This window comes from Streptopelia decaocto (assembly GCF_964273445.1).
Source record: "Streptopelia decaocto genome assembly, chromosome: 6".
Lineage (NCBI taxonomy): Eukaryota > Metazoa > Chordata > Aves > Columbiformes > Columbidae > Streptopelia > Streptopelia decaocto.
The window spans coordinates 18,244,595-18,265,028 of record NC_138660.1 but is presented as its reverse complement, the minus strand read 5'-3'; the positions used below and the strand labels follow the sequence as shown (position 1 = coordinate 18,265,028).

General features: G+C 37.9%; 1 protein-coding gene across 1 annotated transcript in view; it reads right to left on the bottom strand.

The window, feature by feature from the left end:
• Nucleotides 1-20,434, bottom strand: part of CUL3 (cullin 3) — a 56,704-nt gene that overhangs the window by 30,309 nt on the left and 5,961 nt on the right. The window contains exons 2-3 of the mRNA XM_082057116.1: nucleotides 7,064-7,261; nucleotides 17-130 (exon numbers count right to left, since the gene is read on the bottom strand). Of these exons, the coding sequence (XP_081913242.1) occupies nucleotides 17-130; nucleotides 7,064-7,261 (312 nt within the window). The remainder of the gene's footprint in view (nucleotides 1-16; nucleotides 131-7,063; nucleotides 7,262-20,434) is intronic.

The following is a 20,434-nucleotide window of genomic DNA, read 5'->3' as shown; positions in this document are numbered from 1 at the left end:
AAAGCAGAATACCCACCATATACATAAGAATGTCCCTAATCATCACCATCGCTGTTTGATGATCATTCCATGCTTGATTTAGTGTTTGTAGAAAGTTGTTATTCAAGGAGTTTAACACATCTTCTCGCACCTGAAGGAAAAGGAAAGAATATATTGCCGTAAACACAAGTCAGTTGCTCCTGCATTATTTAAATCTTAACAAGCTTTACTTAAAAAAAAAAAAAAAAAAAACTTGCTTCTCTATAAACTTGAATATTACAAAGAAGTTCTTGCTTTTCCAGGGTGCTGATCATTCCTATCTTGTATTTCACTTCATGCAAGTAAGAAAAATCAGGCTAAAAACAAGTAAGAAATGAAACATGGAATTTCAAAGGAATACCTGAAATCTCAAATATTTTTTACAACTCCTCAAAGGTTTAATCTCCTATGCTATAGTGTTTCAATTGATGATAACTTTACTATCACAAGTAATGTCAGAATACTGGATAGTACCAGTAAATGTTACAAACAGGAACAAGTGGAAAATTTGCCATGACAACATGTAGAAAGACATGCTGAGATAACAAAGTTAGAGCAAACAACAGTTCTGAAAGGAAACAATCACTTGGTAAAGACCAGACTCTTATATGAATAGTCCATAATTGCCAATAAGATCACTCTGGAGAACAAAGTTGTCATTGTTTTTACCAACATATTTGCTAGTTGATTGATTTGTCTCATGACACTGCTATTCCCTACCAATGAAAAAGAACATCCAGTTTCATATTGCAATCTTCATGCAGTGGGCGCATATTAGTACTACAGTGCTCAAGCTTTAAACTCACATAAAAGAAAAACCTGAGGGAATGTAAAAAAAAAAGTTCCAGTAAACAAAACATCTTAATTGACTTCTGAGATAACATGCAGAATACATTCTGCCCTCTGTTGTAATGTATTTTTATATTTACAGATCTGTATTTACACCTGTGTGATAGTGTAAGTTTCAGTACAGAGAGTTCAAACAGGAAAACAAAACACAGGTCATCAGCAGCCACAAGCTGCACCGACATCATATGCAACCACCTGACAGACTTCAGTCTGGCATTTAAGTTTCATGAAGTTATCGTGCAAAACCAGCATAACAAAAAATTCAGTCTGCCACACTAGTATATACACTCCATAAACTTAGATGAACAAATGAGAAATACAGCATAGTGTATCATACAAACACACCGGTCTCTTAACGAGAAGCTGTGGAAACTGATCCCTGTAATACTCACCTTGTTATTGAATCTAGGTAACACAGGTAGGCTTGGAGGTTGTTTAAAGCTTTCAGAAATCTTCCAGCACTTACTCCCCAGACTCAGGCAAGGCCTCTCCTCCTTGCTTTTGCAAAACACAATCTGCACTTAGAAATCACAACCAGCACTGCTTAGCTGTCTCATTCTTTCTGATAGTGACCATCATTTACCCTTTGCTCTCCCAAATGCGTGCCCTGTCGTAATCCAGTCTATGAGGTTCTTAGCTAAGGATGTAAATATGCATTAAAAATTTCACCAGCCATACTTGTAAAGAGTGCTCAGCATCTCCCAGAACAAGAGAGACAAACATAACATGGTTGTTTTCACTTCTTTAGTCAACATGGAAAAACATTGGGAACATTATTTGGTAGATTAGCCACACTAGTAAAATTTATGAAAGCAAAAGTAAAAGCATGATTAGTTTACAAGCACTGATAACCAGGGCAAGGATTGATCCATTTTACCTAAGTGCAACATACCAACACAGAACTCTTCAGGGACAGTGTGCCTTTATAATTACACACATCCAGCACAATAATCCTACTAGACCAGACAGTGCCAAATCACACACAAACTGGTAGCAAAAGGGAGTGCAACTACCAGGTAGCAATGACAACATGCTTGTGAGCTGACACAGGGATGCTCAGACCTGTGCCACCTCTGCTTCGCACAGTATGATGTGTGGCTTTTTGGAAATGTGCCATAAATCCAGGAGTGGGTGCTGTACAACAAAACTACTCCAAGAGTCTCTCTGTGAAGCCTCTCAATGACATTCTTCTAGGTTTATTTTAAGCTGCAGACAGGTTCAGGAAGCTGTTCTTTTAGTTACTACTAAAGCCAACCAAATTATTGCTTACAACATCTGGCTAGTTAATCAGCATTGAACATATTTGTTTTATGGGCTATGAATACAAAAACATTACAGAAAAACTACTGTAATGCACAAAACATCTTAGCCATGCAAAAGGGCAGAGTTGAACCACCTTAGTGGAATAAGTGACTTGGAGTAAAAAACCCTGGATATCCACACTCTTCTACAGATAAGAAAGCCTTTCAGAGATGCAGCTGCTGCTCTTCCAAAGCTTTAAGAAAATTTCAAACATTTTTATCAGTAGAATGCTACTTCCAATTAACTGAGCTTGTAGTGCTTTCTATGGCAATCTTTGCAGTTATGCAGTAAATTGGCAGGCATATCCAACTTAAATAGGACTGTCTACATACAGTCTCAAAAATAAATTAACAGCTTCATAAACTACGTAAAGTCTTCTTATATTCGCAAGAATGAAACTCTGTATATAACTTCAGGCTCAACTGTATTTTATACTGGACATAGCTCTTAAGGAAATATAGCCCCCTCCACTGCTGATCTCTTAGGAATAGTTTGTTGGCATAAGCTTTCAGTTTCTTTAAATAACTCTATTAAAGTAGACACAAAGCAGACTTATGGCCTAGTATTTTCTTTCTTACAGTGCCTGGCCTGACACAGCAACACAAATAGTTCAGTTATGTGATTTCCACTACTGTAAGGACAGCCAGAACCTTCTGTGGGGAGCAGCAGCATAGAACAGCACTTTCCAAACCAAGGCCTCAAGGTCTCAGAAATTTTATTACCAAGTTTATCTTCTGCAGAAGACTAAGTAGTCCAAAAGATAAGTTTTCTAAAATCTTAGAGTTCCTACTAAGTTAACAGATTAACTATTACTTTAGCAGAAATGTCTGTTCACCCCTGCAGCTGCTATCCTTTTGGAAAAGGATAAGAAAAGATTAAGGAAAGATAAAGGCAAATAACACTTCATCCATTGTCAATCAGTCTTACAGTACACCCTGATGCTCATTAATTAATTCATCTCCTACATGACTCCTCATGTCATTCCTCCCTATTTCATAGGTGTGATGGAAATTATTTCAAACTCCTTGTAGGAGATTCCCATCTTTCCTCTCCCCTTCCTTCTGTAACACCATGATAGCAAATTTTAAAGCTTGCCAAGGATTACAGATATACCTTTACAAGCCCCAAAGCAGACATACTCGCTTCACCCCACTCCTTCTGCATAGGCACCCCATACAATTCCTTCTGCACTCAACGACTGGCTCTGTGCGCCCACTGCAGGCTTTCCTGCCTGCCCACCTTTATTATTCTTCTGCAATAGCATGCACTACTGCTACCAAACTCCACCAGTTGTGCAGCAAAAATCACCATGTCGCAAGGGATTCTGGCGTGCCAGCAACAGAAATGTTTGGTGAGATCAAGAATTCCTATAGGACATGAGAACATCTCAAGCATCTCTTCCTTCAGCAATGTCCCAGTATCTCCCCAAACAAGCATGTTTTTGCGCTTTTAAGTTTAGGACAGTCCTTTACATCTCTGATTCTCTGATGTATACTGCACAGGAAAAAACCCAACAAAATTGTATTGGTCTTGGTCAACAAATCAATCAATTCCTTTATCACACACACAATTTACAGAATATAGATGATACGTTGCAGATCATGGCTTTAGATTTCACTGGACTGTGAAGTATTCATAAAAATGATGGAAAGTTAAAAAAATATTATCTTGCAAAATTTTAAACTTTAACTTCAGATTTCTTTATTCCAACACAAGTGATGTTGCTTGTCATCAAGTTTTAGACAGCTGTAAATTAAACTTTGTGTGTTTCTTTCTTAAAAACACTTTTACAACATTTGTTTGAAGAACTAACAGACCAGGCTTGAGAAGTGTGAAGAACGAACAACCACATCAAGCTACAAGATCACCAAAGAACAAGAAAGGCAGAAATCAGTGAAATACCAGATGCACAAGAATTAAATGCTTGAATTAAGATGAAAGGTTTCAGCACTTTTTATTCAACAGTATTTTAAAATTCAACTCTACATGTACTATACTTTTATAATGATGTCAATACACAGGCAAAGACAAGTTTTAGCATGTCCTTACCCTGTAGTAAAAACAAGGAGGTTGACAACAGCTGACTCCTGCCACCATCAAGCAGCCAGAACCTGGTGACTGTAACTACAAACCATCAGGGTCTGCAAGTTCCAAACTGAGCACACTGGACAGGAACTTGCTGGCGTGGTTGTATTCTGTATTGACCATGTTTGCACCTATCTTTTATTTACAATCAAACAAGCTGCAAAGACGGCACATGATATTATGTCTTCTTGTCAAGAAATGAAATAATTTTATTCTCTAAAGTGTTTGGTTTCTTTCTAATAAAAGTACCGAGTAAGCACAACTTTCATCTAGCAAATAAATAAGCATATGTATAAATACAGCTCTTAACTGTGCCACACAAAAATGAAAACTTCCTTCTCCAAGCTTGAATACTATTTGTAAAAACATCTAAACAAATACATTGCTTCTACCTAGTCTCTTGATCTACTCCTAATTAACCAGCATGACTGCAATACTAAAGGAATGTAACTTTTTTGTAGAAAGATAACTAGCAGATGCTGACAGCAAGTGACAATTATGTTTCCAGGACTCCAGCAATCCAAAATTTGGGTTTGGTTGGTCAGAAGCACTCCCTGACCTGAGTGCAGTCCTTTACTAAAATCTATGCATTTCTGTACATTTCATTTTGATAAAAGTTAACAGATTTCATGAACAACATTTCAGCTGGCAAAATCCCCTTCTTCTAAACTATCGACCACTGATTCTCTGAATTCAAGTTTACAAAGACTTGTGATGAGAGCATTTATTGTCAATCAGCTACTTAACATTTAACAGAGAACTGCTCTTGGAAAGAGACACTGAAAATACAAGATTTTTCAACAATTTCCATTACATAAAGTATGAGGCTAAACAAAAACTTCTTTTTATCTATCTTACAACAAGTACTAATGGCACAATCATAAGATGCCATTACAAAACTGATCCTATTCTTAATAAACAATGCACTACTTTTTCCATTCTTCCATCTATAAATGCCTCAACATAACATCCTTAAGCAAACCACCAAAAGGAGAAGTAGCAGCTTTGAGCCTACAGAAATCTTCTTTATTGTTTAGAACTTTTTAATGTAAGCCACTTTTTCTTTTAATATTTTTCTGTGATTATTTAATTTATAGGACAGCATCAGACATCTGAGTTATTTAGCCTTTTTAAACTTTACAGTATTTAACTACTAAAACTCAGTAGTTAGCCTTTTTCTTTAAAAACTTTTGGTCATCTATTTTTATGTTACCCATACAGATACATATAAGTTGATTAATCACATTAAAAATCAGGCGTTTCCATACAGTGGTATCTGTGCAACCCTCTCAGCCAGCGCAGTGACAAGGATCACAGGATTTTCTGCTCTTTTGTCAGTTTGCCACAACCAGCACTTCAGAATAATTAATTTTGCATATGTATAATTTTTAATAGGCAGAATAGCTAGGAACAAAGATAAGCAGCTTTCCCCAAATTAAGCCAGGTTAAACTGAAGCCTAGGAAGAATAAAATGTTTTGTGTCATGATTATTATAAGTATATACTGTAAGCATAGCCAAATACAAGAAGAAAGCACAAAAAGCTTCACTCATTTGCCACATTTTTTTTTATGAACAGTACAGATTACGAATGCACAGATTATGAAAACAGAAGTGTTTTAGAGTCACAGATGTGCTACAATTATAGAATACTACCATAAATTATTTAGCCACTTCATACAAGATGTTTCTTCTCAGGCAAACAGTAAAAAAAGCACCATATTCAAAGCAGTTTTAGGCTATACTTGTCTGGATCACACCTTTGAAAACTAAGATTTTAGAAAAGAAATAGCAACACTTCTGTGCCACAGCAGTAACTCCAGTTAGAAACCATAAAAAGCTCCCCAAGCATTACGCATTATTTACACATAAACGTCCCATCCACTCTCTGTAATTCAACCAGAAGTAATCATCCAAGACACACGATTGTGTGTGACTTTCCTTTAGAAATGCTGTAATAACAGGACAAAAAAAAGTGATAGTCCACCTGGACCCACAGCCAAGTATATGGGATCAAAGTGGACACGTATCTCTTTTCAAAGACAGGCAGTTATGGATGTTACTGCAAGGAATAAGGCATCTTCCCTAGACTTACAATGCTACTAACACTAAATATGATCTGGATTCATTAAAAAGTGAATTTTAACTTTTTTTTCAATTACTTATTAACCAAGCCTAAATTTTCTTCACAAAGACTGAAGAGGTGGTTCCATGGTTTAACATGAGATGCGAAGAAGCCTTTTCTCAGATGCTACATCTTCAGAAACACATTTCTGTATGTTATTTTGAATGAATTACATGGTTTTGAAAAGGCTGAAATGATAGAATGCAGACTACTCGGAACTTTTGTTGTTGCTGAGCTGATGTTTTTATACATTGCCTACCGCCTCTTTAAATAGCATAATCCTAGCAGAACTCTCTCATTAACTTGTGAATTAGTTCATCAACCCATAACAAACAGGTTCTTACATAGGTATTTATTTTGTTCCACAGATGAAAAAACTGTCTGGAAAACAAACCAAAATTTGTCGTGAGAAAGTCAGAAACAGTTTTGCCTCAGCTAAAGTTGTTTCCATTAATACAGTTTCAAATACTTCCTATGCCCCACATCAGCAACTTAGAACAAACAGTATCTACAATATGAAATCGTTTAAGCTTGATGTTAGTTCCAAGGTACCATTTTTGAGGTTAGCAATACAATTTCAACACAAAGCAATATAATAAAGTTAGATTTTTTTTTTTGGTCATTTAAATAACTCTTCAGAATCCTCTCATATAAGACACTTGAATTTTAATTAAAAAATTACATACCTTGTTTATTAGATGCTCAGTGACCACTTCTCTTAGTCCAGTGTAGAGTTTTTCGCCATGTTTATGCAACACCATTGTATATGCATTCCTATACAGCTCCTCAAAACTGAGACCACTATTGTTCTTTCGCTGGATCTCTTGAATTGCATTTTTTAGAAGATCCCAAATGCTGTTCACATATTTCTCATCCATAGTCATCTGTAAAGATAAAACAACACATTATTGTTTAGAATCAAGAAAGATCACTACAGAAAGTTATCTTCAGAAGTTGTAACTCCAAGAGCAGCTAATTGCTTCTGCCACATTTTGTTGATTCCATTATCACAAGATTTCTCAGACTTCATAAAAAAAAAAAAAATATTTACGAAACTAGTAAGGACTTCAAGAAATAGTTATGAAAATCATTATTTGTAAAAGTTTAATGCTTTTCTCCTTCGGAGCTGCAAATCCACACAACTGCAGAGCCTGTGCAGGTGGGAAAGTAGGTAATCGTTGACAGGAGTCTCTTCCCTGCTCTTCCTCCCCAGTGTTCAAATGATAGTCAGTTCACTTTCCTCCCACACTAACATGCTACTTGGCACCTCACAAATCATACTGCAACATTGACCTGCTTAACTAGATCCCAAAACAACTTGTACAATAAAAGATAACAATGTCTGCGCAGAGTTAGCAAACTTAAATAAGTAATCCGCTTGAGCTAACTACGTGTTCTTTATTTACAGCAACAGCTAAAGAATTATGTACCTACAATATTGTGCCTACACTTTAAATACTTACAGGTGTTGTTGAAAAGCCCCACATACGTCCAAAATTAACATCTGTATTGAACATATTTCCATTGTACAAATACGGTTTAATAACTTGCTACAGGATATGCATCAAGCACTGCGCAGAATATGCATCTGCTTGATCTGTTATTCAGTAAACAGAGCAAATAAAAACTGCAGCAATAAAGAAAAATTCAGAGACACTCTTATAAGAAATAGTCTCAATATAACAGCAAATCAATTTTTGTCCTCTACTATCCAATGCTTAGTGTATATCAGTTTACAATTGTGCTTTACCAATGCCTAAGTGCTTCAAAGTATGATGCTTTATAGATAAAGCAGTATCTAGGATGGCAAATTAATGTAACAACAAAATATCAGATGTCAACATAGCCTGAAGTTTGTGATTTAGCAAGTTTCATCACCCAAGTGAAAAGAACACTTTTTAATTGAAACAAATTTAAAATGCAATGTTTTAAGTGAACTTTGGTTTCATTTACAAAAACATCCAAAGAAAAAGGCTGAAGGGAGGAAAAAAGCCAGTAGCTTCTCCAGTGTTTGGGATCTGGAATGAGAAGGATGTTAAGAACTCACTGATTTCTCAGCTGTCATCAAGTAATACAAGGACGCTTTTGGCCATCCAGATGCAGGAGCAAACTTGCTGGAGGGGGCACAGGTAGGATGGCACCTAGACTGACATCCCACTTGATCAACAAAATATTCCCTACCATTAGCATCACGCTCAGTATGTAATTGGAGACTGCTTTCCCACCTACTTAGCTCCGTTAGCGTTTTCCAGTTTGTTAGTTCTATTCCATTTGCAGTTCGGGGTTAGTCCACCCTTTTGCCGTTTTGCAGCGGCCTCAGGGCCTCTGCCTTTTTGGTCTCTGTCTCTCCGGGATCAGCTATTCGGGACCAGGGTGCTCCCTCTTCCCAGGACTGGCTGTTTGGTACAGATGGAGTTCATGAGAAATTCCTAAGTATCACTTATTTTATTTTTATTTAATATATAATAGCAGTATATTATTGTTATTTTCGTGTTTTAGTAAACTGTTTCTATCTCAATTCACAATTTTCCACCTTCTCTTTCTGTTCTCTCCCCTGTCCTGCTTGGGGGGTGAGCGAGCGGCTATTGAGGTATGGATTGTGAGCTGGGGTTAAATCATGACACAGGTAGATCACCAGCCCCTAACTGAAGAGTTATGACAGCATCGCTGTCTCTGGGTTGGCCAGCTGGTAAACATTTCTGTATGTTACAGAATATCAGTAAATCAAATAATTTGGATCTGTTCAAGAAAAGGTAAAAGTGAACTGTTTAATTCTGCTTTTAATCAAAATACTATAAAAAATGAAGGCACATTTGTAATATTATTTGCTCCAAACTCACTGAATACAAACATGCACACAAGAGTTTTTTGCCACTAAACAACTGACACACCACAAGCTGCTCTGGAAGCACAAGAAAGATCCATAAAAGGTAATTTTAAGGAGTACATATCTCCATGGAATAAATATATAGAATTATTTGAAACAGTATTATAAATTGATGACCTTTTAAGACTAAGCATGAAGGACTCTGCTTCTCAGTGCAGCTTCCTATTCTGCTGCTGACTTACTCCAGATTAATATCTGTGAGGTTTTGTTGGAACAGGGTTGTTAAAGTTCTAGGATATTAAGTTAGAAGAGCACTATATTCCAAAAAAAACATCTAGCATAGCTAGCTTGTTAGAAAACGCTGCTGCAAACAAAAACTCCTAATACTTTAAATAACTCCACTCTATCAAACACTAAGTCACTGCAGTAAAGCTTTAGCAAGAATTTATTATTTCCTCTCCACTGCTGAAAAGCTGTTTAGCTTTTGAATAGATCTTCCTGTAACATTATCATCAAAGTTATATAAGAATTGGAATAACTAAATCTACCCTTGGATTATTTAACTCACAGGTTCATCTCTTTTCATCCCCCTTCCTTAAGTCAAGTTTGCACGCAGATTAAAAAAAAAAACAAAAAAATCCCCCACATCACACCAAACAACTAAGCAATAAGTAAGTTCGTGATGCTACTAGAACATTTTGGCATCTTTCAGAATTCTGCACAAAAGCATCTCTAAAAACACTATTAGAGAACTGTGATCCTAATTCCCCAGTCTGACCCAACAGTGAAGATTTATGCAACTCTCTATATCGCTATCAACAACAAAGCCTGTAAGTGTTCAGCTTCCACAAATATGAATACAGATCAGAGTTCAAGTGTTTTTCCATGCTCCGTCCCAGATTTCTTCTAATGGTTATATTTTAAAAGCAAACTCCACAGTTGCAATACAGCTGCCTTGCTTGTGCCTTCTATTCTTGCAGATTTAAGCAGAAGCTACATTACTGCTTCTGCTGGTGCTTTGAAAAAAAAAACACTCAGGTTCAGAAAGCTTTCAGAAGAAAAATCCCGGTAATTTCTGTAGTGTTCACACTCAGATTCACCACGATAGTAAGAAGCCAGTGTCCAAAGAGAGGAAATACGTTAACGTACTCCAGTTCATCTGAACATTACCTTTCTTGGGGAATGGGAGAGAGGTCAAGTCTGTTATTGGCAGGAGAGATAGCTGTTTATAAGAAGCTGCTAGCTGGAAAACTTCCACAAACCGCTGCCCAAATGCTAATGATTCAAAGATGCAACTTGAACACAAACAGCTGAACTCACAGTGTAGCAGAAGTACATCTTGAGGAAATTACACTAAAGTATCAGTGCACATGAAAGTGCAGTTGTTCCACAAAAAAAAAAAAAAAAAGTCTTCAGAGGACTCAAAATGTCTTTCATTCCACAGTGCTGCCACAGTGCAGGATCAGATACATACCAACTCTTTAACAATGTTTGTCTATCTGACTAAAATCTCCAAGACCAAATAAACAATTGCTGTCAGCAATCTATTGCTATTATCACCTGAAGAGCACTGACACCAGCAGGTAAAGCTAGTAACAGTCCTGAATATACTTCTCAGTGTCTCCCCCCTAGAAACTCACACTACAGACGCCACCTCTTTCAAGTAACTTTATCAGTATTCTTTAAATCAAAAAGGGCAAACAGCTAAACTCCAGTAGTTTTGGTATTAATACATAACTTAATACAAAATGTTATAATCTCCCAGTCATGTAGTTCAAAGGGAAGAGCAACATCCTTTCCCTGGGGAGGAGTAACCCTCTGCACTAACACATGCTGGGGCCGACTGGCTGGAGAGCAGCTTGGCAGTAAAGAACCCGGGGCTCTCGGTGGACACCAAACTGATGAGCAGCCAATGGGACCTTGAAGCAAAAAAAGTTAATGATATCGTGGGCTGCATTTTGAGAAGTGTTGCCAGCAGGTTGGGACTCTGCATAGCATTGCCAAAACACACGTGGAGTACTGCATCCAGCTCTGGGCTCCCCAGTACAAGAGAGACAGGGACATACTGGAGAGAATGCAGTGAAGGGCCACTAAGATAAATAACTGAGTGAAGCACATCTCATACGAGGAAAGACTGAGAGAGTCAGGTCTGTTCAGTTTAAAGCAGCCTTAGGGAGATCAAATCAATGTGTATAAATACTTAAAGGGTGAACAGAAGAGGGAGCCAGGTTTTTTTCAGTGGTGCCCAGTGACAGGACCAGTGGCAATGAGCACAAACTGAAACACAGGATATTCCCTCTGAACATCGGGATTTTTTTTCCCCCCCCAGTGTGAGCATGACCAAGCACTGGCACAGGTTGCCCAGAGAGACTGTGGAAACTCTGTCCTTGGAGATAATCAAAGGCCACCTGGATACACACTTGAGCAACCAGCTCTAGGTGACCCTGCTTGAGCAGGGAGGTTGGACAAGATGACCTCCAGAGGTGCCTTCTGACCTCAACCATCCTGTGGTCTGGTGTACACAAAGGAAGACAGGAAACCAGGACTCCCTGAGTAAGAATGACCTATTAAAACTGCCAGCACCAGTCTTCAAACTGAAATGCATTGCAGGATAACAAAGATGAGTAACAAAATACTTGTGGCCACCAGTGGGACCAGGCATTTGTTCCCTACAAGAGGTAACAGGTGTCCTACAGAACCTCAGTAGGAGTATTCACAGAGATTTACCAACCAGCAGAAACAGGAGGGACATGAACTAGTACTCACAAGACTAATGACTAGACACAGCTTCTCATCCTTCTTGCAGAAGTTGTTTCTGGAAAAGTTCTATAAAGTTATCACAAAGATCTCAGGCCAAACAGGTTGTTGTTAATTCTGAGAAGTTTTAACAGATTGTAAACACACTTGCAGGACATTTTTACTAAAAAAAAGTTGCAAACATTACTACTCAGTTTTTCTACAGACTAGCTACAGAGTGGCTATCACAGTTCTGCACACTACTGGGTGAAACAGATTAATTTGGAAATGATTACTGCAGAGCAATGTTTCTCAAAATTTTCCCAAAACACAACCATCACCTGTCTCATTCTTTTCCATGACATCCTTTAGGTCTAATACCTCAGAGCACCTGAGAGAGAATCAACTGAAATTACAGAATGCAAGTGTTTACACTGTCTGCCTTGAAGGAAGTGAGTCAATACTGACAATTAAAGTTGGCTAGCAGCTCTGTGAGTAAACATTTGCACCTAGTAATTGCAGTGTGTTCTCACTCCCCCAGTTCCTATCCCTTGGCAGACAAAAGGAGCAGGGGCTGACTGTTGCCATCGGGGGTCCTGACCCACTGTCCAAGAGGTAAGGGAGTCTGTCAAAACTGACAGACACTTCCATTTCAAGACGGGGCATTCATCAAGATTGTATTAAATAGCCGTTACACAATAATTCAGCATCCTTAGCCTGGATCTTTCATTTCAGATGAAGCTTGGCTGAGGTTACCCAGAAAAGGGCAAGAGCAGCACATTTCCTGCCTCAGAACCTAATCACTACTTGAATTTTTATAAACTCTTCGAATATTATTAATTTAAAAGACAATGACAGAGATATATTGTCTAGTGTTAGCTCCAAGAATATATCTGAAAAATGGCATATGGATAAGATACGGAACTACATATTGTTCAAATACAGAGCAGATAAAACGTACTCCTATTAATGACAAACGGACAGCTCAATATTTTTACTTTTCTGAATTCTGAAGTTTTCATCACTGTGTAGCAATGAGCATATCTGGAAGAGGATATATTGGCAACACCTCACTGCCTAAGAAACATCTGTATGCCAACATGCAAACAACTCTGTAACACACACTCACAAATAAAAACAACTCATCTCTGAACAACTAAAAACACCAGGCACAAATTCCTCAGTAGTGTTATCTGAATAGGTCGACTATCACACACCAAAACACATGACTGGAAGCTAAGAGAAGGAACGCTAAGAAAGTAAGGGACACCCTGACCTACTGCTGTTCTCCTGCATACAGGCTAATACTCTACTTTGGCCATCTGCTGAATAAGTCACAGGGAAGTCATAGCAATGTGCTACCAAAACTGGTCCTAATAACTATACTTTTGCTCCTAGGTGACCTACAACAACAACTGGAGATGATGATCCAGTATTATCCACATCTCCTAGGAGTGCCAGGAAATGCCTACTACACTATTACACTCCCGCAGAGGGTGTGTGGGGTGGTGGGGGATCTATGGCTATAGCTTGCTTATGGCATCTGCCAGTTATCATTAGCAGCGTTAAATATCAACACAACTTAATATCTGTGTTTTGTTCTTCACTCATTGCTTGACATTCAAGCCTTACCCTTGCTTGAGTAGGTAATCTCCACACTAAACTTCTCCAGATTGCTCCTGCAAGGAATTTTCATGGTCTGTACCATGTTCCATTCCAGGCGCAGAAGATGAACTGAGTAACCAGTGCTGACAGTAATCCCATAAAGGCCAAGAGAAAAATCAACCCTAGTCTGACCCCAAAACAGGCTCAAGCCTGTGTAGAATAGACAGGGCTCCATGACAATATCCAGTCAGTAGTAGAAATGCAGGAATCACAATATCCACCTCTCCTTCCCAGCTCTGTCAGGCTTTATGCAGCAGAAGGATGCAGAACATGCAATTAAGTAAAAAAAGGGGAATCTTCTTTGTCAACTGAAACAACCAACGGCTGCAGGATTTTAGGTAAAACCCTTTCCTTCTCCACTTTGCTTAAATGGGTTCTGCAACAATGAAAAGCTATTCTGCCAGCATGGAGCGGAAGAGGTAAGTAGATTAAAAAGTGATTGTTCCTTAAAAGACAGGGTCATACCTCCTGCCCAGTGATTGACAGACTGGTTCTACCTCCAAGGCACTGCCTCAGCACTGATGGTCTCATCACAAAGTAATTGCTGCTTTGGGGTGGGAGCTGGAAGAGGAAGGGGTTTGGTTGGTTGGTTTTGTACTTTTCTAGTAAACCAAAATCCTAGGAAGAAAATATTTGCTCCTTCGCTCAAAAGGTAACATTTGTCTGCATTATAGGTAGACCTGTCAGGAGCTTCACCACATAATAGCAATTTAACACTCTACATAAAAAATTTAAAACAAGTCTTTAATAGAAAATGTCATACCACAGCAACAGTTTTGACATGTTTAGGAGACTGAACAAATTTAAAGAAAGATCAGAGATTCATTTCTCTTTCATATTTAAGGAACCAGTTCAGAAGAATGAGACTAATCCTGAACTGCCAGCATACCTCAGTCATTCTAGATTTCAACTTTTATTTAATGCCATTTCTTCATTTTTCCCAAATGCCCCTCCTCAACTTCAGTCTTGCAAATCCGTGGAACATAACATCCTGGAGGAAAGCGCAAAACCTGAGCAAAACAACTCCTCCCAAACACCTGTTTCATCTAAACTGTGACTACGAACTATGTAAATTTGCGTAGCCAGTTACTGAACAAATACAAGGCAAAAGATAATCTAAAACCTTGTTTAATTACTTTATAAAATGCAAAAACAATGGAGACAACCTGGAGAGGCAGACAACTGAACATAAACTGAAACACAAAATTACACAGTGCTGATTCTGTGAACACAGGTATCTTTTCCTTTACAGACCTTTGTACACTTTCTCAACACTAACTCATGCTAAGTGTTCACAACTACTAATGAGCAACTTAAAGAATGCATCATATACACAAAGACTAAGGTCAACAGCCTTTCATAAAATGGTTTCACAGCATATCCCAACTGTAAAAGGCAACATATCTGGTCAGTAGGAAATAGCAGAACCATAGTATGGAACAGCAGCTATTTCACTCAAAGCAAGGTCTATGTGTATTCACTACTCAGTAATACCATTGAGACTCTCTTGATTTGCTAATTCTTTCAATTTTTTTATTAGAGATGCAGACTCTTGCACAACACATTTAAGTCCACGGACAACATTCACCTACCTTCCTCTCCCACAAGTCCATTAAGGTTAATCCACAAACTATGTTATACTGTCTAAAAACCAACTTATGGGTTCAATTTGCAATTTAAAATGCTCAACTCACAAAATGCACCTTCAAAGTCTCATTAATAAAGACAAAACCAGAACTCTCACAAATACAGGTAGAAGTAGAATCTTACTTGTCTATAAGAGTCAATGAAAAATGAATGATAGCTCACCAGCCTCATTTTTCATTCACTTATTGGTATATACGGATTCACACAGACAAGTCTGCAAGGTTCTGTACTGAAACTGTATCAGTAAGTTAAGTAACAACACTGGATAATCAAAATTCAGTAAATACTGTATCTAAGATCACTTACACACAGCTTAGCTTTGCCTCTTATACACCTATCTGTATTACTATTTGTTTTCCACAAGACCAAAACCCCTTGAAATATGCATATGCTTTAGTCAGCAAGGACTGAAGGATGTCGTCCTCCCACAGAGCTGGATACTGGGGAAAAACCAAAGAAAACAGCCCAAAATTAACTTCTTTGCAACATAAACTTTCAAAGATGCTACTGATTACACTAGAATTACATAGAATCATAGAATAGTTTGGGTTGGAAGGGACCTTCAAGGGACATCCAGTCCAACTCCTGCCATGAGCAGGGACATCACCCAGCTCAGGTTGCTCAGAGCCCTGTCCAGCCTGGCCTCGGATGTCTCCAGGAATGGGGCATCCATCACCTCTCTGGGCAACCTGGGCCAGTGTTTCACCACCCTCATTGCACATGCTTTGCCCGAAGAGGAGAGCAGAGTAGTATTTAATTAAAAATACAGAAATCCACGTTTTTAAGTTACATCCCCCCACCCCCCCAGTATCTGCAGACAAATATGCCTTTTCAAATACTAGAAGGCATTATCTGTAAATTACTAACTCTCCCCCTGCCATGGTGCAAGCTTCTGCCCTCCTGCCATCAGGTTATCAAACTTTTTTTAAAAAAAAAGTTGTATTTAAAAGGTAACAATTAACTAGTGTTGTTCAAGCTTCTACAAGAACTGAATTGGTAAGTGGCTAAATATAGGAAGTTCTAGTGCAAAAGATAGTTGTTACTGCTATAGAATGGAAGTGCTTATACAGCCAAAATAGTGACATTGCCTGTATTATTAGCCAAGGTTCTTTTAAAAACATTCAATGACATTTCTACAGCATTCGTCACTATAGTGCTTGAAAATGGAGGAGGATTATAAAACTCCTATAATGAAACTATTTATTTCCTAAGAACATTCCAACCCACCAATAGTAAGGAACAACTATCTATACTTCTGAAACTTCTCTTACTAATTTGCAAACTGTTAGAGCTGAAGTCTAGATCTAAGTTTACCCTTCAAAAAGTCTGATCTTTCATGTTTAACTTTGCAAGGTAACAAAATAAGTTTTGGGTTTATTTCAGTAGTTGTGTTGATTCCTTAAGGTGAAAACAACACCCCGGGGCGGGGGAAGTAAAGTATATCAGGTCAGAACTGCTTAACTCAAGAAAAATCCATTCTGAATGAAACAGAGCAATAAACACACAGCTTTGACACCAAAGATCCGCATACTTGCTCTCTCCCGCCCAAAGGACTAAAAATGAATATCAATATTTTGAAGACTAATGAGAAGTAGCAGAGCCCTCTCAATTCACTTCAGAAATAGCAATCCTAAGACAAGTTTCCTTAAATTAAAGTTATGGAAAAAAAAAATAATCTGTAAGGCATGTGTAACAGCAAGAAATATGTTCATAGTACAATAACTTTAAGGTTTTTATCTTAAAGTTGGTGTTAAAATATTTGAACCTAATTCTGGCAGCAGAAATGGCATGAAGAAGAGCTGAATTTCTGGGAGTGAATTATCCCTCTCATCTGCCAGCAGGATCCTAGAGGTCTAGTAGGTATATGGAGAGACACGTAGTTCTGCACTTCAATAGCTCAGCTGTGTGTCAGTCACTGTCAAACAGGCTCTTGTCAAAGGTGAAAATACAGTGGAAACGGTGGCACAAAATTTTATAAACTACTGGGCATGCCTTTCCCCAGTTACAAAAAAAAAGGGTCAGATCCTAAAAATTTCATTGATGTCATTTAGCATTCCACTGCAATAAAATCTCAGAACAGCCAAGGACACACTTTTCAAAATTTGAGGACTATGAGCAAACTACCACAAAGTAATTTTGACTGCAAATTTCCTCAAAGCAGGTTACTTGGGATAGCTGGTTCCTTACTCTGCAGTAGGAGGAATGTGGCTCTTCCACTAGAATTACTGTCAATTTACTTAAGAGCAGAAAGGAGAGTTATTAACAAGATTTACTAGCAAACATTAAAAACTGCTGGAACTCTCAGATTTCAATAGGATTTAGGTCCCTGTCTCTCCTCATCTCCTTCTAAAATCCAGGTGCAGGGCTGCAACATTCCGGGTAACATCGTTTTGAAGCTGCCATAACAGATGAGGGGTCACTGTCCGCAGAAGCAGCACAACTACACCCCAGCCTGCTGCTTGTACCGCTCCCAACGCTAAGTCAAAACCATTTAAAGCTTTGATTTGGTACGTGATCATACTTCTGTTAGCTTTAAGACCAACTTTTCAACACTACAAAGTAGAAATAATAGTATTAATTTAGTAAGAGGAAAATTCATGTTTGTTTGTTTTACTCTTTTATATTGATGATTTCTATACTATTAACATTATAATGACTTTAAAGCATATCAGAGGTGCTGCATGCCGCCATCCCAGGTATCTGCCAAACGAAAGAGCAATGTTCTGCTCATCTGTACCTTCTGCGGACAGCACTGAGTCTCCTCAGGGTATCACCTCTCCAAGTGAAAAAATCCATCACCTCATTAACTTCTCAGCCTCAGTGACCTGGATTCAGAAAGCTTCTCTCACCCACAATGGCCTGTTCCTTGTGCACTCAACTTCAACGCAAAACCCACAAGAATCAGTTCTGTTGTTTTTTTGGGTGTTTTTTTGTTTGTTTTCTCCAGTTTATCTACAAGTAGTTCAATATTTTACAATTGTTTAAAAAATCAACACTATTTAAAGAGGAAATTTGTGAAATACACACCAATTTATACAGATTGCAGACAGATTTCCTGAAGCCATTTCAAAATAAGAAGCTCAATGAACAATTTGAGGGGGATGAAGGAAGAAAAGGGCAGGAGGGAGAAGGGCCTCTAGAGGCTTTTTGGGCTTGATGACAACTCCTCCTCCATAATGATAACGGCATAACAATTCAAGAACTTTTATCATAAATAAAGGGTAAAATTTTACAGTAGATGGAGGCCAACACAAGATAATTTCTTTTTCTCAGCTTACTTAGGGAAGGGAAAGAAGATACATGTAATAAATCACTTACACATTTACAGATAATCAATACCCCTGCATGCTGACAATAACCGTTCCCTGGGGCATTTTTGCACCGTACAGTGCACACACCATGATAGGATGCACAAAGCAGCAGTGCCTGGAAGAGCAAGACTGATGCTGAAATGAGTGCAACAGAAAAACAAACCCAGAGCTACACATGGAAATTACATCCATGTATATAATATATAAAAAAAGGTCTACTCAGATGCTACCAACACTTTAAAAACAAAAGTAGTGTGAAAGTAAAAAGCATTTCAATAAAGATTCTTCATAGACAAAACATAAGAAACATACTCACTCAGACTACATGCTGTACATGAAATTAATGTTATGAATTTTTGATGATATAAGCTACTCCTATTTTATATCTTTCCCATGTATAATTTAAATTATTACTGTCTTCATCTATGTTTATTCTTATTAATATTAAACCAAAAATTGGCATTTCCAGAAATGCACCTCATCCACAACCATAAACAAACAAAGTAAGTTATCTGTCTACATTTTGCATACTATTACACCTTATTTAAACTACAGGCATGACAGTTTCCAGCCCTCAAACACTAATTTTGTGTGCAACTAATTAAAGAACCTAGGCAACTCCACAGCAAGCACCATTCAAATGTAAATGTTTATTACAGTGCTGTCCTCCTTGCTATACTCAGGTATTAAATGCACTTTTTTCCTTCCCTCAAATGCTTATGTTAAAAATGTTGATATGGAAGTTCCTTTGTTAAGTCATCTAACACTATTTACTTCTGCTGATATACCAGTACTTGCACCCTCACAAAAGAACCACTAGTGATTTAAAAATTCTACTGGCTTTCGTTGAACTTCAGAAAAATAAAATCACCATATGAATTAAAAAAAAAAAAAAAAATTCCACTACAGTATTTTCTACTCCTTGTTTCCACAAAAACTGGCTCCGAATGAGAAATACGAGCTGCTTGTTCTCAAGAGCTGTTTTTCCACATGTATAGCTACTAGAAACCAAAGATAATATCCAGTGACACACAAGGTCAAGAACCTATTTTGGACTGTAACAGAATCACTGTGCTTTTTATGAATGGACTCAATCAAACTATCTTAAGAAAATCTGCCCCAGTCTACCACAAAATGTTTTCGCCACATACAGAGAGATTATCAGACACTGCAGATGAAAATGTAAAAGCACCTGCAGTAAGACTACCTGTCGTACAGATCAAAGCCCAAGACTTCAGAATACATATTCGAAATTTTGAGAAATGTTCCCACCTATGCTGTGTACACCTGTCTAGAAAAATATTTTTAAAAGAAACATTTGGAAAAATTGTAACATTTTTTTCTAGAAAACACTTCTATTATTCTAACTCTTAATGTAGAACACCAGAAGGTCAGTTTTATAGCAGCTCTCATAAAGCCCTTTTACCTACCGCTACCAGGGAAAAACAGTAATTCCTGTTTAGTAACACACTACTATACAGCACAAGAATGAGGGGGTGGAGAAAACTACCAAGACACTTGAAAAAACTCAGATTGAATTAGCCAGTATAAAAGTCTTAACAGAATACTAATGCTGTTACTTTATATTCTTGCACGAAAATCAAGCAAGTTTCAAATACAGTCAAGATCCACAACGAGCAGTTCTCTTTCCAGTGCTATGCAGAGGCACCTGCTCAAAACTCAGACCAACCGTAACGATCATTGCTCAGAACTTAAGACCCAACTACCAAGGGGAAATAAGAAAATTTGCAAGCGAACCCCAAACATCTACAGAACTCAGGAATGCTAATGAGATTAGGTTAGACCACAACTTAAAAGATAGTATGTACAGGGTGTTAAATACAACCAAGCACGTACAATTACTCAAAGTA